The 21,049-nt window shown below is 34.1% G+C and overlaps 1 protein-coding gene across 13 annotated transcripts in view; it reads right to left on the bottom strand.

Annotated features, from left to right (window-relative positions):
• The window catches only part of LOC128162342 (formin-like protein), a 34,836-nt gene that overhangs the window by 9,525 nt on the left and 4,262 nt on the right, over nucleotides 1-21,049 (bottom strand). For 7 of the 13 annotated variants that reach the window (XM_052825485.1, XM_052825489.1, XM_052825490.1 and 4 more), the window contains 14 exons: nucleotides 17,873-17,956; nucleotides 13,074-13,163; nucleotides 11,038-11,097; nucleotides 5,626-5,705; nucleotides 4,749-4,832; nucleotides 4,145-4,337; nucleotides 3,524-3,600; nucleotides 3,076-3,169; nucleotides 2,801-2,878; nucleotides 2,471-2,581; nucleotides 2,148-2,297; nucleotides 1,028-1,076; nucleotides 360-412; nucleotides 139-283 (listed from right to left, as the gene is read on the bottom strand). In XM_052825485.1, the coding sequence (XP_052681445.1) occupies nucleotides 139-283; nucleotides 360-412; nucleotides 1,028-1,076; nucleotides 2,148-2,297; nucleotides 2,471-2,581; nucleotides 2,801-2,878; nucleotides 3,076-3,169; nucleotides 3,524-3,600; nucleotides 4,145-4,337; nucleotides 4,749-4,832; nucleotides 5,626-5,705; nucleotides 11,038-11,097; nucleotides 13,074-13,163; nucleotides 17,873-17,956 (1,348 nt within the window). Of the gene's footprint in view, nucleotides 1-138; nucleotides 284-359; nucleotides 413-1,027; nucleotides 1,077-2,147; nucleotides 2,298-2,470; nucleotides 2,582-2,800; nucleotides 2,879-3,075; nucleotides 3,170-3,523; nucleotides 3,601-4,144; nucleotides 4,338-4,748; nucleotides 4,833-5,625; nucleotides 5,706-7,257; nucleotides 7,297-11,037; nucleotides 11,098-12,944; nucleotides 12,984-13,073; nucleotides 13,164-17,872; nucleotides 17,957-21,049 lie in introns of all 13 variants that reach the window. The other 6 variants (XM_052825494.1, XM_052825495.1, XM_052825498.1 and 3 more) reach the window with 4 other exon arrangements.

Here is a 21,049-nt window from a genome sequence, read left to right as displayed (position 1 = left end):
ATGCAGGTACAGTTAAATGTGATGTCATGACCATTTATCACATGGCTTATACACACTGGATATTCAGCCAAACACATGATACAAAGATAAACATCCTTTCACTTAAAATCCTTCAGAGTAAAATCCTTGATCACTGACCTGAAGTACTGAGATTGGCCCTCATGGTTTCCATTTCTCTGAGTTTAGCTTCAAACATGCTCTGTCTTTTCTTTGACTCTTCATCTTTTTCTGACACCATTTGTCGTAAGGTGCCCAACTCTTTATCCTGTTGCCCTAAATACTCCTGATAACAAAGGTTTACAAAGCATTAGTTTTATGAAATGTTTCATTTTTGGTCTCATCATAGAAATTAGAAATACCTCTAACTCCTCGATTCTATTTGTGGCATCTGCTAATTGCTTTTCCAGCTCCACTGCAAATCAAAGTGAACAAAAGCCTGTAAATTTCTAGCATATAGTAATCATTGATGCATGGTGATCATTTGAAAGGTCCCAAGTTTCAGTATAGGGCACAAGAATTAAATAGACTTGTATTTGGAGAGGAAACTTTAAGGTTTTAAAATAACTGGACACACTTTACAAAAGTGCACTTCTGATTGAAGTATAAACTGCTAGAGAAAACATGTAAAAGGAAAAGAAAATTAAGACAAGTGATGAAAGGGTAAATTGATCATTGGACGATAACATCCAAAGAGCAGGTATCTAAATATTTTTACTGTTAACCAAGTCAATTTATCATTAATTTTTTTCATAATTTATACATTTCAGTAAAACTATATACTGTGGAATCATTAAATTTCGTGGGGGCCAATTTTCGTGGATGGCTTAAATTTTATAGGTTCGTGGGGACGTAATTTCGTGTATTCTCATATAACTACAAAAGGAAATATGACTTTATTACCCTAATTAACAATTCATGGAGGATGTAATTTCGTGGATGAGAGGTAACCACGAATTCCACTAAAATTGAGCCACCACGAAATCTAATGATTCCACAGTAATTAGTTTATTAAAAGAAAGAACGTTACGTGATTTGGCCATGGCTTCCTCTTCCATTTCTTGAGCATGTTCTCTCTCCTACCAAGCATAACCATACACTATATACAAAGCTTGCTCAAAATTTAAAAAATATAATAGCAACACTGTAGTAATTTCCCCATTATTTTCTTTAAATATAGTGTAAATGAAGGACAATAAAATAAATAGGTATCTTTACTTCTTTTTTTTTAAACATTGAACAACAAATGATAAATATAATAAAATGTTGTGAAGTGATGAATAACTGTATAAAATATATCATGATGAAATACAGGATAATACAAGAGAACCCATAGTACGTCTTTAATAAACGAAACAGCTTATCTTATCGGTGAACTTGTGTCTCAATGGTTGCATACAATTTACAAACTTATCATAGAAATGTATGTTGGAATATTTAACATGATACAACACTGTCACTATTTTACAATGCAATATTATGATATAACATATTATATGGTGAATGAACAACTACAAAATATATTCCATGAATTGTTTCATAAAGATTAAAGATTTTTATGTGGAACTCGAGTATATTTTGAACTTAAAATACGGTACTTTGTCTCATAGTTACCTCCAGTGTATACTGCTTTATTGTAAATTTGCAAAAAACAAATTATTACGCAATCCATCGAACTGATTTATTCTATCATTTTATTATAACATCATAATAGTCAGAGACTTTTAATCCGAGTTTTGTAATAAGTTTAAACAAATATTACCGATGTATAACATCATAATAATAATTCCACCAATCGTTTTACCTATCTTACACTGGGTTATAACAAACTGACCAATCAGATTGGTTGCTGTATGCTTACTTTAACTGACCAATCAGATTGGTTGCTGCAAGCTTACTTTACCTGACCAATCAGATTGGTTGCTGTATGCTTACTTTAACTGACCAATTAGATTGGTTGCTGTATGCTTACTTTAACTGACCAATTAGATTGGTTGCTGTAAGCTTACTTTACCTGACCAATCAGATTGGTTGCTGTATGCTTACTTTAACTGACCAATTAGATTGGTTGCTGTAAGCTTACTTTAACTGACCAATCAGATTGGTTGCTGTATCTTACTTTAACTGACCAATCAGATTACTTCACTTACCCGTGACAGTTCCTCCTCCAGGTCCTCCGCTCGCTCGATGGCCTCCGTTTTGAGCTCTGAGTCCTCAAGCAGCTGAGCGACCTCAATCATGTTGTCAACGTAGGCGTGGACTTGCACCGACAATCGGTCACTCTCCGTGTGTCGCAGTTTCTGCATCAAATCAAGCACTCAAGTATTTATCTCGCTCGTACAGAAAACAATACTTATCTCACTTATACAAAATATTCAGTTCTTTTTCATAATAACTTTCATTTTTACTTATCATTTGTTAATTGTAAATCTTGACTACAAACTAACAGTTAATTAGATTTATCAATACTCACATTTAAGTAATCATCTAAACCAATATGTGTAAATTCATATTGCAAATGTACTCGAAAGTTCATGTTTTCCACAGAATGCACCACTATATTCACAAACTGCATGCATGCCACCTAGAAATTTACAAAAAAAGAAAATATTAAAAAGTTTTAGAAAACAATTTTTAGTTTTGTTCATTTCATCAATAATAACTTCATAAATAATAAATTCATCATCTAATTAAATTTTCATTTTTGGCCATATTTTTGTTAAGTCTTTTATTGTCATCAATTAACAAACATTTTCTTTCCACTGAAATTAAATTCAAAACATATCATAAAACTACATCTTACCATGAAGTCTATATGGAATTCTTCATAGTTTCGAAAATAATCCATTAAGGTTTCAAATCGATGCCTTTCTCCACAAACCTAAAACAAATAAATGAGATATTATATCAAACAAAGCCCTTAATAATAAACTCTATTCAATAGGAACAGGGAAAATCTTTATCAATATTATTAATATACCAATGATAGCTTTCTTAAAATGTCATCTTTTTTGCACATCAAACTGTTTTTGGCTTTCTCTTATGTTAACAGTCTGTACAAGGTTGTCAATGACTTACTTCCTTGAAGTTGTCGAAGGCAGAGAGAATGATTTCATGTCCCCCACTGACTAGACACACAGCTGCTAACAGCTCCAATACCAGCGCCTTCGTCCTGACAAAACCAAGTATAAAACATTAAATCTCAGGGTCAATGGTTGATATGAGTGCAGTATCAAAGATACTTTCATTTCAAAAATTCATTTCATTTCAAAAATTAATTTCTGGATTCTCAGAATCAAGACTTTTTAATCCAATAATTTGTGACTCTATACTTCAGTGCATTCCTCTATTAATATCAACTTTCTAGTCTTAACTTAGCATTTAACAGTCTCAGTATCAGTTCTGAGTCTTCAAATCTGTAACTTATCATAAAATGGTTCTGATTTTAATACATGTATTCACTATATTCATACTAAAAATCGCATTAGCTGCATTTGATGAGTAACCTCCCCTAGACAAGACTAACCTGAGGCTATGGTGGTTGAGACTCAGTGCTATACAGTTAATGGCGTGTCGATGAGCTATCACAAGGTTAAAACCATACTGAAAGACAAAGAAACCCATCATCAGCTTATTTCTGATACATCTCACACAGTAATACACTCTTAATGCAACTACTTATAATCTGTCTTAATCTACTGGAAATTAAATATTATATGAATAAATTATTCATTAATAAATCAATAGACATCACTGAATCAAGACATCTTTCATAAACTTTGTCCTTTATACACAAGATAACTTTAAGGCATATGAAACATATCAATTTTCATACTTTGTAACAGACATGCAGCATAATAAAAATTTAGAGTGAGCTTTTTTAACGTGTATGCACAAATTTAGATTTACTATTTGATTTTAGTTTTGGAAATACTACGAAAATAATATCCTCAAAAGGATATTTGTAAATTCAAACAGCAATTTGCAGTCCAGAGAAACACATTCGACTTGGTCAATTGCTGGCTTTAGACTCTTGGTTGTGTACCATACAACATGAACTAGATACCGGTAGCTTGATTGGTTGGACACTTACTTGGTTGTGTACCATACAACATGAGCTAAACAGCTTGATTGGTTGTACACTTACTTGGTGGTTCATTATTGCCCTCAGACACATGATACAGACATGGACGTCATCCCTGGCCTCCCCCATGTTGAGTTTGGACATCTTGGTGTGACGTGGAGATCCTATTGTGTTTGACCGCTTCAGTTTCCTGGCCGGACTTTTGACTAGACCATCTAAACTGGTACTCTTCTCTTTGTTCAGTAGCTGCTCCTTTCTATTATTCAACACACACAATTTGTACATTAAATTATCAAAACAAAGATATCACCATTCTATGTATGTATAAAATATCAAATACTGTAAACCAACTTTTATTTGTTTTATTTTTTCGCGAGGTTAGCGAGAGCGAAAATTTCTCGCTGCAAACCAATCCTTTGTCTATCGTTTTTATAACAATACGTCTGGATAAGGCTGGGTCGCGAACATAAGTCGTCGCAAACCAGTTTATTGGCAGTTCATCGCAAAATAAAGTCGGCGCGAATAAAAATTGGTATACAGTACCATTTTGTTTTGTTTACATGTTTTATGAAATAATTTTTTTTCATAACAATTAACCCAGTTATAAATAAATGTTATGGATTTGGAAACCTTTAAGGTTATTTCGGTTTGCTGGATTTAGTCTTACCTCATGACGACCTGACTGAAGGACAGGTAATCTACAAGGACGTCCAGCCCCTGATTGTCTTCGCTCAGAAACTCCCGAACCCATCTACACCACAGAATACAATGTCAATCAGTGGTCAGTATAAGAAATGTTTTCTATTACATATTTCACATCAGAAACAACATAATTTAAACCGTTATAAGCAGCCATTTAATTTTGCAATTAACGTGCAAGTTAAATACACTGTAACAAAATAGTTAAATACAAGTAACCTGAAAGGAATGGTTTTGCATTGAGATACATGTATATTCTTGACTCTGGTTTACCTTGCAAAATTTTAAGGAATGTGAATAAAGGTTGATTTTAAAATAATTACATTAGCAAATATATTTCTGCACATGAACCTACTGTGTAGAAAAAAAAACCCATTCATTTCTGGATGAACTTTTAAAAGGATCAAGGAGTCATAGTTTAGTCATCACAACCATCACACATTGTCAACCTTATGGACTGACTGTTGCATTATTTATACAAGTCAATAACAAAAATACAATTTGTTTTTAATTCTTTCTGAAATGTAAATATAAGAAATAAATAGTAATGTAACAAAGTTAATTGGGATATGAACTCGTTTGGTACATGTTCAAATCTTACGAGAACCGCTTCCAGCTTTACAGGATTTAGTCATGCGACCAACCAATTATATATCCCAATTAACTTAAATTTAATACTGCCATTCATTTTTTCAACATCTTAGCTGTGAAATGGATTTCATAAAAAGACACATTTGAATCAAAGACAAATTAGGCATAATTTATGATTTGTATTAAATAATACTAATAATATTTTTAAACCAATGAACAATGCACAAATTCGTGGAATGCAATCATCTACTTACTCTATATGGTTGGTCCGCAGCGAGATTTCTAAGTCTCTCAAAACTTGTGTGGAGGATATATCATTCAAGTTTTTCTTCTTCTGTAAAAACATAACAATGCTCTGTCAAAATAGCAGCAGAAAGGAGGCAAAGCAATGAAGCAGAAAAAACCTCCAAACTCTACATCTAATAAACTACAAAACACCTCTACCATAGGGAGGGTAAGCATGCCCATTATAGCTTGATGTCAATGAAAATTCAATGATATAAAAAAAACACATTAAACTTTTCTTAAATCAATGGAATCCAATTGATCATTTAATAAATATAGAAATAAATCTAATAGCATATTTATATACATATACAACATTTCATATTCATGAGTCTATATATTAAAGAAAGTATACTTATATACAATATTGATATTGTTGATATTTGACATTCATGATATGGTTTTAGTCTGAGGTGTACTGAATTCTAGAGGGCCTAACTTCTGTGGGCGCATGTAAGCCATAGCCAATGTGACTGGAGTGATCAAGGTCCAGTGTCCTACCATCTACTGAGGTAAAATACCACAACACATCCACGACAGATCTAAGTATAGATCCAAGGCGCCTATATTTAGCGGCACAAGTTCAGCTCATTAGTGAGACAACATTGCTCTAAATGTATAATGACATTCCATTTTCCAGCAATTACAGTGCAGAGGTATATTAGTCCAACATAACCAGACTGAGAGAAACTTACGTGAAAACACTGTGTAAAGCAAATATATATCATATGCTGAATTAAATATGTCATTTATTAAGTTCATCACATAATATATCTAATAAACTGCAATGAGTTAGAGAAAACAAAAGTTCTATGGAGATCTATGCAATATCAAGTACTTTTTTCCTGCATTTTTATTCTATCTCAACAATTTTTAAGTACATGTATGTGACTTGCACTATTCAAACAATCTGATTTCACAGAATTGTTTGCAGGAAGAATCACGTAACCATACTATTTCACTTAGATGCTAATAAAAGATTTGAAAATAGTCAATCTTTTTTTAAAATGACTTATGTAAGATGAATGCTGATTTTGAAAAAACATGTGTAAAATGATTATGTGGGATATCACACGATTCATAATGGAATGAAAGTGAGGCTGTAGTCACTGGGTAAACATTATAGCACAGGCATGTTAACTGGTCAAATATTCTTATTGTTTACTGAATGGTAACCATGGTAACTGTGAGGTACATGGACATAACTACAACTTTCATAATGAAACATACATATAATTATGTCAGTTTACAAAAAATAGAATTTTAACAAACAAAATCTGGTGAGCACACATTGGTTAACTCATATCTTATACGGTGCTATTCCCCATCTGACAACTGCGACATGATAAAGTTTTGACCCAGTTTTGTTGTAAGGTTTGTTAAAATCCTATTTTTATCATAAATAAAATACATGCAAACTAAATTTGAGCAAATAAGGAAACAAAACTTTACAGTAATGGCTAGAGGGCAACAAAAACAAAAACTGATCCATAAAGACTGCAGCTATACAGGTACAGTGAAACACAACACCAAAACAAAACTGCTTGATGGCAAGATTTCTGTTACTGTAAAACTTGAACAAGTTGAAATAGAATGCATACATTGTAACTTACATCCGGGTAGACACAAGCTCCCATTAGCTAAATCAAAGGGAATTCTCAATTTAAACCCAAGAGAAGCAAACAAAGCATATATACTGGTATTCACTTTTACTTATACATGTATACCTGTATTATTTAATATATTTCAATATTTCTGGCTGTCACTGCTTTTAACAACTGCATGAACAGCTAATTATGTAGCATTTTTCCATATATTATGACATTTCAATATGCAACACAAGTATAACAAGAGGCCCATGGGCCACATCGCTCACCTGAGGAACAATGGGTATGATCAAATCAGCTTAATGAAGTCATAATACAAACAATCTGGACAATGTACAATAATACATGTAGATCCTGTAAAAAATAAAATCCATTTCCCCCCCTGGATATTCTTATGTTTATAATCATTAGTCCCTTTTCTAACAGGATGATTTTATAGTCATATCACATGTTGAGTATTGCAGTCCTCAAAAAGATCCTTTACAATTGTTTATATATGGGATATAAAGCTACATCAAACTCTGAACCTTCTTGTGAGGCCGAAGAATTGTCCTGGAGCCAAAGTCTTAACAATTAAAAAGAATCATCTGGCTGATTAGTTTCTGAGAAGAAGATTTTAAAAGATTTACTCTATATATTCCTTTGTAAAACTTTAACACCCCCCCCCCCCAATGTGGCCTCACCCTACCCCAAGGGATCATGTTTTCACAACTTTGAATCTACACTACCTGAGGATGCTTCAACACAAGTTTCAGCTTTCCTGGCTGTTTAGTTTCTGAGAAGAAGATTTTTAAAGATTAACTCTATATATTCCTATGTACAACTTCGACCCCCCATTGTGCCTCACCCTACCCCCGGGGATCATGAATTTCACAACTTTGAATCTACACTGCCTCAGGATGCTTCCACACAAGTTTCAGCTTTCCTGGCTGATTAGTTTCTGAGAAGAAGATTTTCAAAGATTTACTCTATATATTCCTATGTAAAACTTCGACCCCCCATTGTGGCCCCACCCTACCCCTTGGGGTCATGATTTTCAGAACTTTGAATCTACACTGCCTCAGGATGCTTCCACACAAGTTTCAGCTTTCCTGGCTGATTAGTTTCTGAGAAGAAGATTTTCAAAGATTTACTCTATATATTCCTATGTAAAACTTCGACCCCCTATTGTGGCCCCACCCTACCCCTGGGGGTCATGATTTTCACAACTTTGAATCTACACTGCCTCAGGATGCTTCCACACAAGTTTCAGCTTTCCTGGCTGATTAGTTTCTGAGAAGAAGAATTTTAAAGATTTACTCTATATATTCCTATGTAAAACTTCGACCCCCCATTGTGGCCCCACCCTACATCCAGGGTTCATGAATTTCACAACTTTGAATCTGCACTACCTGAGGATGCTTCCACATAAGTTTCAGCTTTCCTGGCTGATTAGTTTCTGAGAAGAAGATTTTTAAAGATTTACTCTATATATTCCTATGTAAAACTTCGACCACCCTATTGTGGCCCCACCCTACCCCTGGGGGTCATGATTTTCACAACTTTGAATCTACACTACCTGAGGATGCTTCCACACAAGTTTCAGCTTTCCTGGCTGATTAGTTTCTGAGAAGAAGAATTTTAAAGATTTACTCTATATATTCCTACGTTAAACTTCGACCCTCCATTGTGCCCCACCCTACCCCCAGGGATCATGATTTTCACAACTTTGAATCTGCACTACCTGAGGATGCTTCCACATAAGTTTCAGCTTTCCTGGCTGATTAGTTTCTGAGAAGAAGAATTTTAAAGATTTACTCTATATATTCCTACGTTAAACTTCGACCCTCCATTGTGCCCCACCCTACCCCCAGGGATCATGATTTTCACAACTTTGAATCTACACTGCCTCAGGATGCTTCCACACAAGTTTCAGCTTTCCTGGCTGTTTAGTTTCTGAGAAGAAGATTTTCAAAGATTTACTCTATATATTCCTATGTAAAACTTCGACCACCCCATTGTGGCCCCACCCTACCCCTGGGGGTCATGATTTTCACAACTTTGAATCTACACTACCTGAGGATGCTTCCACACAAGTTTCAGCTTTCCTGGCTGATTAGTTTCTGAGAAGAAGATTTTCAAAGATTTACTCTATATATTCCTTTGTAAAACTTTAACACCCCCCCCTAATGTGGCCTCACCCTACCCCCAGGGATCATGAATTTCACAACTTTGAATCTACACTGCCTGAGGATGCTTCCACACAAGTTTCAGCTTTCCTGGCTGTTTAGTTTCTGAGAAGACGATTTTTAAAGATTTACTCTATATATTCCTATGTACAACTTCGACCCCCCATTGTGCCCCACCCTACCCCTAGGGATCATGAACTTCACAACTTTGAATCTACACTGCCTGAGGATACTTCCACACGAGTTTCAGCTTTCCTGGCTGATTAGTTTCTGAGAGGAAGATTTTTAAAGATTTACTCTATATATTCCTATGTAAAACTTCGACCCCCCATTGTGGCCCCACCCTACATCCAGGGTTCATGAATTTCACAACTTTGAATCTACACTACCTGAGGATGCTTCCACACAAGTTTCAGCGTTCCTGGCTGATTAGTTTCTGAGAAGAAGATTTTTAAAGATTTACTCTATATATTCCTATGTAAAACTTCGACCCCCCATTGTGGCCCCACCCTACCCCCGGGGGTCATGAATTTCACAACTTTGAATCTACACTACCTGAGGATGCTTCCACACAAGTTTCAGCTTTCCTGGCTTTCTGGTTCTTGAGAAGAAGATTTTTGAAAATTTCTCGAAATTTTTCATTAATTTCTAATTATCTCCCCTTGAAAACGAGTGTGGCCCTTAATTTTCACAACTTTGAATCCCCTTTGCCTAAGGATGATTTGTGCCAAGTTTGGTTGAAATTGGCCCAGTAGTTCTTGAGAAGATGTTGAAAATGTGAAAAGTTTACGGACAGACGGACAGACGGACAGACAGACAGACGGACAGACGGACGACAGACAAAATGTGATCAGAATAGCTCACTTGAGCTTTCAGCTCAGGTGAGCTAATAAAACTAATTACACACTTGGTTTTTGACTGCTTTATATTACAATTAACTGTAATAGCTAGGTTACCTTTGGTTTAAGCCTTAAAGAAAGATGTTCTTTAATGGAACATATCATATAGTCATATAAAACTATATGCACATTGGTGGATACTATACCGTATTCCTAAAAGGACTTGTCCAGTTCTTAAATACTGTTTTGATATTTTGGGAGCAATGGACAAATATTTAGACTTAAATAAGGGTTTGATTACAGTCTTCAGTAAGTGGCTTTGCACACAGCTTGACAGAGCTTTGACATCCGTATCTGCAGAAAACACTTACGAGCTACATATAATCCATATTTAAGTTTCCTTTGTCAAGTGTTACAATGAGTCACTATAAGAATACCTTCCTGTTTATAACCCTTAATACTGCATTGTTTTATTTCATGGAATTTTGCTTCAAAGAGAATAAGTACTAAATATAGATAAAAATATAAAATTACTTGATATGGGGGGTTTTTTTTTTGAAGGGGGGGGGGGGGTTGATGGTGGTGGTGGTGTTTTTTTTTTTTAAAAATATACATTTATTCATGCAAAAAAATCATCAGCTGAAAAAGCTGAAATAAATAAATCTAACACGTTAAAGCACATGTAGATACACAAAAATACAATGATGGCAGAAACCAAAAATACACGGCAATGTGAAGCAGTGATGAGGAAAATTACGATGACGTACGGCATCTAATCCACACTGCAAAGGGAAGGCCACCAGGTGAAGGGCAACGCAAGTATCGTGCTGAAATAAATGTGGGCATAAATGGTAAACGGAGGTATAGCTCAACACAAACAAAGCCTACTGCCAGATCCAGTCCATTTCTTATTGTCAATGATACTTGAAAAACAGTAACCTCTTCAAATAAGTGGTTGAAATTATGCACAATAAATAAAGTTCAAAGTTTATTACAAAAACCTGAGTTGTATCTGGCATTAGAAAAATATTTAACCAGCTGATCTCACACTACTGGTGGGTTTTATAAAACATCTATACTTTCAAGCCTTGTAAAATTTGCCTCATACAATTAGTCTGTAATCTACCAACAAAGGATAGGTAAAACTGGGCAAGCCTTTCCTATAGTACTATTAATTGCCAAAATATCAGGTAACAGGTGTTCATAAATAATGTTATCTAGTTCTAAAACAGCAAGCAATGACAAATCTAACCAACATTTCTGAAAAAGTCAAAACAAATTCAATCCTAAATTGGCAGGCGATTCTGAGACCTAGAGAAATTAGTTGTGTAGCTGCTCTAGTTTCTATAGTTTCTGCTGCTGTAGGAATGTGTATGAATTGGGTGTTACACCTAGCAACAATCTCCCTACAATACAGCGCCGTGTTCACTTTCAATGGTGAATGTGAAAATTGCATAACCAGCAAAGATTAGTGACCTCGTCTGATAGCTTTTTTTATACAGCAAGAAAAATAATTCTCCTTCATACATGTTTTTTGTTAACAAAGCAATGAAATTGTATACACTAAAGATTCACATGCATATGGCTCATACCAAAAACCAAAAGTATCTATTTTTGAAAAATTTGATCTTCAAAAAGGAATTCATAAATTAAAAGTACACTATCTATTCCCCAAAAAGTGGATTTAAAAACATGAGATTAAGATGGATTTGTCTAGGCCATAAATAGCATTGGCCTCTGTACTATCCAATGATACATTAAGTGTAATTCTACACTACAAACTTCTCATTTATTGTAACTAAATATTTTTAAAATGCACAGCTTACATAATCAGCTGACAATGAAAGTAATCTATTTAACAATTTCTTTTTTAAAATTCTTCTTCCTATAGAAATGTTCCAATGAAAATGTTCTTTAAAATTCATTCTTGCTAACTACTAGCAATTAGCTATCAATTTATTTTTCAAATGTATGTTAGGCGGAATAAAATACCAACCATCAGTAAGAATTCTCCCTTTAAAAAATTCAGTGTTTACTCTTATATTATAAACAGTATATGTAATGGGTTACTTTCAACTTGCCTGATTTTTTCAAAAATAAATGGGTTGAATATTTTGTCTAACTTGTTAATACCGGCCAAACACTGACAGTTGTGCTTAAGGAAATATAACTTACTTTAAATTAGCTCAGTTCTAATACATTCACTTACAAATAAGGGATAGATGAGGTGAAATATAAAAGATTAGTTCTGTTGTTTCGCCAAAAGACAATGAGAGAAAACAGGCAAAAATAAAGTCTCCCATGGACAAAGTCTCCTTAAAGTAAAAGAATATCTAGTCTCCTTTACCTACATGACATGTGTAGATATGTAAATGGAAACACAGTATATGGATCTCCATTGTACATATACATTGTACATTAATCGATTTAATTCATATATAAATCTATAAATTGTTACACAATATCAATATTACTTTCCATAATCAAAATATATCTATCAAAAACATCAGAGATGCAATCAAGAAAAATAACATATATTGTATGTACAGCATAATATATCAATATTATTTCCAATACACAATGTATAAATCAATATACAGATTACATATATATATGATCTGTTTTCTGTGTCATACAGTACTCAAATTCCTGAACATAAATATTATACATATACCTCAGCCGTTTTTCTACAACATAAGGGACTGCCCTCTTCCTAAGAAATCCAGACATACTTTAGTAAAAACATCATAAAATTGTTACTATGTCATGGGTTGGAAATTTTCTACTACTAACAGAAACTTACAACTCGAGATCCGCGACTGTTCCGTGGGTCTAGGTATGTTCGGAGTCTGTCAAGATACACATGGGGTGGATCCTTGGCATGTACCCGCTCCTACAAAACACAAAACTCTTGGATCATTATCGAGTTAAGAACATATTGTGCTCAATTTTTTTTTTTCATGTTTTGATACATCCCCCCAGGAAGTATTTTTGTAAATATTTATACTTCATGACCCCTCATTGTCTGCTAAATAAACTTTGTAGAATATATAAATAGCAGACCTTTGGAATAAACTTATATTTTAAAGTTTTTCAAGACATTTCCATTAAATGAAATGATATAAAGGAACTCCATAACAAAGAAGATCAGCTAGTCATCGGCGGGGATTAGGTCACCCTCTGTGAAGCCCACCTTGTGTGAATCATAACCTCAATCAAAGCACACATGTACACTAAAATAATCATGTTTTAATGTAAACTGAACATGAATATCACTACTGTGAAAGAAACTTATTGAAGGTGTGTTCAAAGGTGCGGGGCAAGGCCTTATTGATGTTAAACCACATGCTAACAAATTCATCAAATAAGCTTCCCCGGCCAACCATCCTTCGATTTGCTTATATACAGCACTAATGCACATATTCTAGTATCAGTATCAGTTTCCCCTAATGGCAGCTACTTAATACTAATCTAAGTGTAAAGTATTAGCAGTGCAGATTTAAGTTGTTCAATTTAAGAGTTCTCAATGAACATAACTGAACCAAGTACTTGAGGGTCATTCCTCAATGTGTACAGCTGTAATGTCTGCATGGCTGTAAATCACCTCCACTGATCCTTATCTGGGTGGTATATTATCTCCCGATTCTTTTTGGGGTCACTACCTTACAAAACACCTGAAGGACCTCCGATATCACGGGATACACCGATACATTTGTTAACATAACATCTCCTTACGAGCTCGTGTGATAAATGGTCCAAATAATAGCCCATCTAATGGCTGGGTATTGTGTACATCGTATGGCCTGCTATTTCAACTATGTATGATATTTTTGCCTTATCTTTATCATGTTTATGTGACAATTTAATTTGATTGCAGTGTTCACAGCTTCAGTGAATTTAAAATGCTGTCTCATGAATACTGAATGAGTTATGAAATTTAGAACAATAAATTATCAAGAGGCTTGAATTTTGGACATAGTTGAAATTGCAAAAGAAACTGTTTTCACATTCCTATGACAGACCATTGAATCTATCTGAACATTAAATAAATTGTGCTGCTGAAGTTGTTCATTGAGTTACAACCTAAAATGTGGCGTCACCTAACATCCCAGTGTATGCAGAAGTAATAACCAACCAGGAATTGTAAATCCTTAAGAGGAACAAGGGTTATCATTAATATTAAATCAAGGAATTAAGAAATAAAATGAATTACTTGTATTTACCTACTTGTGTAAATGCAACCTCAGTTTCTGTGATGTCAGACAGAATTTATATACATTTCACAAGTAGATGCATGTATACAAATTCATGATATTAATAACGTTAAGCTAATTATTATAATGAAAATGTTAAGCGTGTAGGTGGGAGGGGGGGGGGGGAGGGGGGTGTTAAATTAAAGATTTATTGCCAAAATTTAAGTGAATAAAATAAAACACTATAAAAATGATATCTGAATTAAAGATTTTTTTTTTAGATATTTTTCATAATTTATCTCAAACGATTATAATAGATAACAGAAATTTAAGGGAAAAACTCAATAAATGCCATGTTACAATTGGTTTAGCATTCCCCAGTTTCTACTAAGGTAGAAACAATAAAACAATACTCAAAATCAATGTGGATGTTTGCTGTAGCAAATGCAATCTAATTAAGAGTGATAAATTGGTCACATTCACGTTGCTCCTGGCTTTATCTCCAGACTTCTAGAAATGCATACAGGACTTATCCTGCAGAAATCTTCGAAAAAATCACTACTTGATTATTGTTAATAAACAAAGTTCCATTATTCAGAGCCTATTTGAGATGCACTTCATGATTTTTCTGTCTAAATTCTTCACAATTCCATGGATTCCACTGCGGATTGTAGAGCTTTGCCCAAGAGCTATGATCTCACACACCCCAGTAATTGTTTATCGGGTCAATTTTTTGCTCTTGATTCCTTGCAGCAAAATATGCCCTGACACTAATTGATTTCTTTAAACGTTAGTCAAAATGACTCTCTTTTCGCCTGTCTCCCATTTTTTGTCCTTTTCTCTGTCCTAATCATATTCTGTATTTCTACTTTCTAGAGCAAGCTGAATCATTATGATCACATTGCTGTACACTGTACTAGACAGATTTACTATAACTACACGATGTGTTACTACAGAATATACACATGTCTGCAGATCTCTCTCAATTCTCTGATGAACTCCATATGATTTTTGAATCACCGTGTTAAATTAGGCATTTTGCATTGTATGGTTTCTTCAGCCTACACTGCTGAATGATTTAATCTTCCATTAACCTGAGAACCAAGGCAATTATAAGTGATTCAGTAATAATTTCCTGCATCTGTTAGAATGAACACAAAACACAGAAAATGTTAGAAGCAGAAAAACTTGTTTCATAAGGCACTCTTTAGCTAGTCATTGTACTATAGAGCCTTTGGCCTTTTTTTTTATATAATAGACCAGAATCTGACTTTTTCACATTTGCTTCAAATGAGACAAATTTCAAATGATTTCATAGTGTGTGTGATTGAATAAGTAAGAAATGAGCTATTGATAAAGAGTATTTCCTTCAACTGGTAACTGTCCAAACTGCTGGTTCTTAATTGATTGCTGTTTCTGAATTATTTACATAAAGATGGCTGTTTCTTACATTTTTTACATGATACTTTCATATTCACTTACTCTATATATTCACTATGTCTTATAATATGTAATATATAGACATATGTATACATGAAGTAATGGATACTAGATCAAATGCTGGCTAAAATAACAGTACAATAAGTGTTTATTTATTTAATTTATTTATTATTTTTTGTAGGAGGGTGCTTTTATTGTTGTTGATGTACTGATGGATTATATGCATATTAATATTATCACATCATAAATTATATAAAGTACTTCATTAACAGTCTGTACCACTATCTAACATCTTTCATTTCCTGGCTATAATCTTTCTGATCCTCTCTTGTGTTATGTAAAACATTAACCTCAAAGGCCTAACAAACATTTTCATACAGTCGGCCTTTCAAACTCCCCTGCAATGAACCATTGTGAAGTTTGGTATTCAAAAAATGCTTGTTACATTTTTTTTTCTGCATAAACCTGACATCTATGGATCTTGAAGTCAGCCTCCCCCCAAGCTTACAATATTTGTGTATTCATGTGAGGTCAAGGGCGTGCCATGCAGGATTACTTTTAAACTAGTTGTTCATTGCACGTTATGCTATTTTCAGAGCATTCACATTTTCTAATAATAAGCTAATTGGCATTAATGTTTTTTATTTTTAGTGAATTAATTTTTCCTTGTTTTAGAGAGAGAGAGAGAGAGAGAGAGAGAGAGAGAGAGAGAGAGAGAGAGAGAGAGAGAGAGAGAGAGAGAGTATTGGTGTTGCGCAGTAAAACTTGGCATAAAATCAGACACAAGTGAAATAATTCCTGTTTCATATTTCCTGCAAAAAATAAAATCTTATTGTGAAAAGGGAAAATGCATGTACACTAACAACACCAGATTTATAATCTTGTGCAAGGGTGAAAGGATCAGCATCTTCAAATAGAACAACAATAGGAAAAAGAAAACTGTACAATGGTAGTTTGTAATATGGCAATGCTCTTATGTGTGCAATGCTTTCCTGCTTCAGTTGATCAGTGAATTTATTGCAAAGCTTCCACAATCACATCTATTCTTATTTAATGCTTTAAAAAAAAATCTACCATGTTAGCTCATATCGGTCTCCATTAAAGATAAGAGAGGAAGCATTTTTTTCCTTCGTACATCTCACACACCAAGAAAATTAACTTGCAATTGAATGTAGTTCTCACCATTATGTAAGAGGGTTTTATGAGTATCCATGTTGAATTCAATTTATTTTTCTGAAACTTTTTTTTCCATGTTAGAGCAGCTTTATTTGTTTAAATCCTGTCAGAAAAAACTCTTGCCAGACCTGCCAAGAGAACTCATTTCCTCAAGCTCAGTTTAATAGGCTTGCAGTGCTCTTGAATTGCTTCAAAAAAAAAAGGTTCATTAAAAAAGGGGGAACCGAAATTTAAGTAAAAATGAATGTTAAGTACACTTGCTATATTGATACCTCTCATTGCACTACATCAGTCACCCAAATAAAATGTGTTGTATATGTAAGAATAGATTGGGTGAGGCAGTATACCATCTAGTGAGGCAAATCCTTCCCTCTTTTGACACATTCCAAATGTAAAAACTGCATTTAAATTAAAGAATCTCAAACATCTTATCATCCGAATTCTTCTACCTTTTTTTTTTTATAGACGTATGTAAGTTTTGAAGTTAAAAAAAATTAACAAACCTATAGGATTTCCATAATCTTTTTAAAAAATCCCATTTTGTCTGTGACTGTTAGCTAATTTTATTTCCATATACCGTTGGATATTTGTTTGATTAGGAGTAGGTTGGTGTATATTTGGAGGGAACAACTTCTTTGTTAACCTATATGGTTCATATTGAAGTCACACGAACATATATCAAAGCAAGTTTTGATCTAAATCTACCCGCCGATGACTAAGAAAAACACATACAGAGAACCACTTTGATCAGAAATAAGCAGTACCCTTCAGCATACTTTGATTAGAGCCCTACCTGGTCACAAATCAAGTCCCATTTCTTCTCGTCGTCGTAACCTTTGAGTACCTTGGCTTTGTCAGGGGGAAGGTCCATAGAGGCCTGCAATGCACAAACAACGTAATTAAAACCAAAATGAAACAATTTCTTGATTTATTCATTTACTCAGAACATTAAGATGGTATATTAGGTACAAAATATATTTTACAATGTAACAAATAATGTCTGAAATTTTTAAACATTTGGTCTTGTGCATTATATTTACTATTAAACAAAACAAAAGGGAGGCAAAATCATAGGAAAGGTCATGATCATAATATTATGATAATAAAACTGATTGCCAGTCCAAACTTCAACAATAAAATGCTTTCTTTAAATATTTATTTGTGGGTATGAAGGTAGCTAGCATTGCTGAAAATACATAACCAACATTTGCTATGTAAGTTTTTTTCTGCAATGATCACTTTCATTTTTTTATCTTGTCTTAATGGAAACATTTTCATTTCTAAAAGTCATAAAAGATACATATAGAAACCTATTACATGTATATTCCAGGTAATTTGTACTGAGCTATCTTCTTCGAAAAAGTGCAACTGCATATTGACATGATAATATACTGGGCGGAAGCAGCGTCTTAGAACAAGATTATCTGCAGGGAAACATTTCTCAGGTTCTAAATTTATCAGCTCCTATATGTAAACATTAGCAGAAAGATGTGTTAGGTCTGAGGGCGGGGCGGTTTCTGAGGAGATTCACCACCTCTGATTGAGATGGAGTTCACAGTGGGGAGACGGGGACCCCATCAAATTTGTTGTATGATATTGAGATCAGGTCGAGATGGAAATATAACTTGTTATCAGTCATCTGTGAAAGTTATCAAGGACAAATGAAGGAAAGAATTCAGCACTGATGACTGATGATATATGGCATATGATCGATTCTGTGCAGATTAACACACCAAGCAACCTGTCACTCAGACAAGCTAAAAGGACTGTCTAAAAACCTACAATTCCAAAAATGAACATAATAACAACTAACAACAAACTATTGATGCAATTGTAGATGCTATCAAAATGATGCAGTTTGATGACAATATATTGACTTCAAAAGGCCTAAACCCCATATCTGGCAAGTTCACTTCAGATCTATAATATCCTTCCTATATATACTAAATGCCTACAGTATGGAGCCAAAGAGACTGTTATACAAATGGCCCAAAGATACTTCCCTTAATGGCTAGCTGATTCACATTTGAATAGTCAGACCATAACCAAAGTAAAGAAAGTTTGAAAAACAAAAATTATCATTTTTAGTAAATTGCAAATAAAAAACTATTGGGTTTATTTTGCTCAACTTTACTGATAAAAATGTTTGCTTATTGTTATGTTAGCTTATGCTTGCCTCACCCTGTTGTATGCAAATGAAAAATGTCAGGTCTCCCCTAACGGGATAAATGTTCATTAAAGCTATTCTCTCCCCATCATCATTCCTCCTGTCACTGATGTAATACATGTACCCATATTTTAAGGGAGATTTAGAAACTGTAAGCATCCAAACACTAAAAAGAACTTATATCATCAGTTGAAGCATAAAATAGAACAAAGACATTTGCAATTTCTTGATTTTAAATCATAAATCAAATGTTAGAGATAGAGAGACTGACATTACAAAACAAACGAAATAATAAATATTTTGAGGAAACAAATTGATTAAGCCAAGCAACACATCTTTAACTCTGTGGGAATTACATGAGATACAAAAATCCCCGACTCACAGAGCTTCATTGTTATCACTGTGTGTAATATACAGAGTTATAGTGCAGTCTGCAGTCAGTGTAAGAGAAACCTTCAGATCACACACACAGCTGTTAAAGCAATTACATCCAATTCCTAGAAATGGTTCAACCTGCTCCTGAATGTAAGGCATAGGACCGCATACTACAAGTACAGTTACAGGTGTACAGTGAGGAGGAAGATGTAACAGCATGATAAGAACCAATTCTACATTACAGTTTATGATGAAGATCATCAAGAAAGATTTATAATGGTTGATGTCACAATTCACTCTCTTCAAAGTACTATAGAGAGATGCAAAGGTTTCATGTCAATAATATTCTTTGCATTAAAGAGTCAGAAAAAAGAGTTTGATATATGGGAAGAAGAAAAATGAAAGGGGGAATGACAAAAAGATAACTACAGAATCACAATGCCAACACTGTTTTCCTACTTTTTGTCAAAATGAATAGACAAGAAACCAAAGAAGAATACTGAAGGAGAACAGACAAACAAACACAGTGAACAGAACACAACATGGCCACAACTCTGCAGGATGCTGCACACACATAGGGCTTTTAGGGTCATAAGCCTTTATAATGAAATGCTTATGGGAAAAGTAATTTAGCAAAACTCCAGAAACATCTAATGCACAGACAAATTATCTGAATGCAGATTCTTCCAGAAATTAGAATGATGACTGAGTAGGTGTGTATTGTTACTTTTGTATTTCCATGTAGAATCCTTGTATATTAAATTAAATGTTAATCAATCAATGAGCTGCATGTTATGCACACAACAATGAAGTTTGCAACAGGTGCATTAGGTGTTACATCTACCTTATATACTAACAGCATAGTATTTGTGACATGTACCCACAGTACCAATAAATCCATGACATATCCAATAAATCCATGACATATTGCATGAAGATAAATATAATGGTGAAAATAATTTACAATTATGTAACTCAATAGTAATATTCTATTCAGTGCAATTTTTCAGACGTATTTCAGGGGGAGGGAAGAGAACATGAATGCAAATTAATAAGAAAAACACAGATAGAGGTCTAACACTTGATTTAGCACACATGAAATGTTTCAAATGCATGCATGTATAAAACATATTTTACCATACTGTAGATGATAAAGGCAAAAAGTTCACTTGCTTTCATTTAAGCATGCTGCAATTTTTCATTTGTTGGTTGTATTTTTTTTGGGGGGGGGGGGAGGGGGGGAGGGGGAGGGAAATGGGGTAGAGGGGATATTTAGAACAATCAACATAATCCTCCCCCCCCCCCCCCCCCACTTCCAATAAAAAAACATTTTCACCCAAAGACATTGGTGGATATAAACATGAAAGATTATATACTATGTAGGTGTTTATATACATGTACTATGTAGGTGTTTTTCCACTACTGTTT

Source organism: Crassostrea angulata, chromosome 9 (assembly GCF_025612915.1).
Source record: "Crassostrea angulata isolate pt1a10 chromosome 9, ASM2561291v2, whole genome shotgun sequence".
NCBI classification, from domain to species: domain Eukaryota; kingdom Metazoa; phylum Mollusca; class Bivalvia; order Ostreida; family Ostreidae; genus Magallana; species Magallana angulata.
Note: the sequence above shows the minus strand (reverse complement) of the source record. Positions and strands in the feature narration are given on the sequence as shown.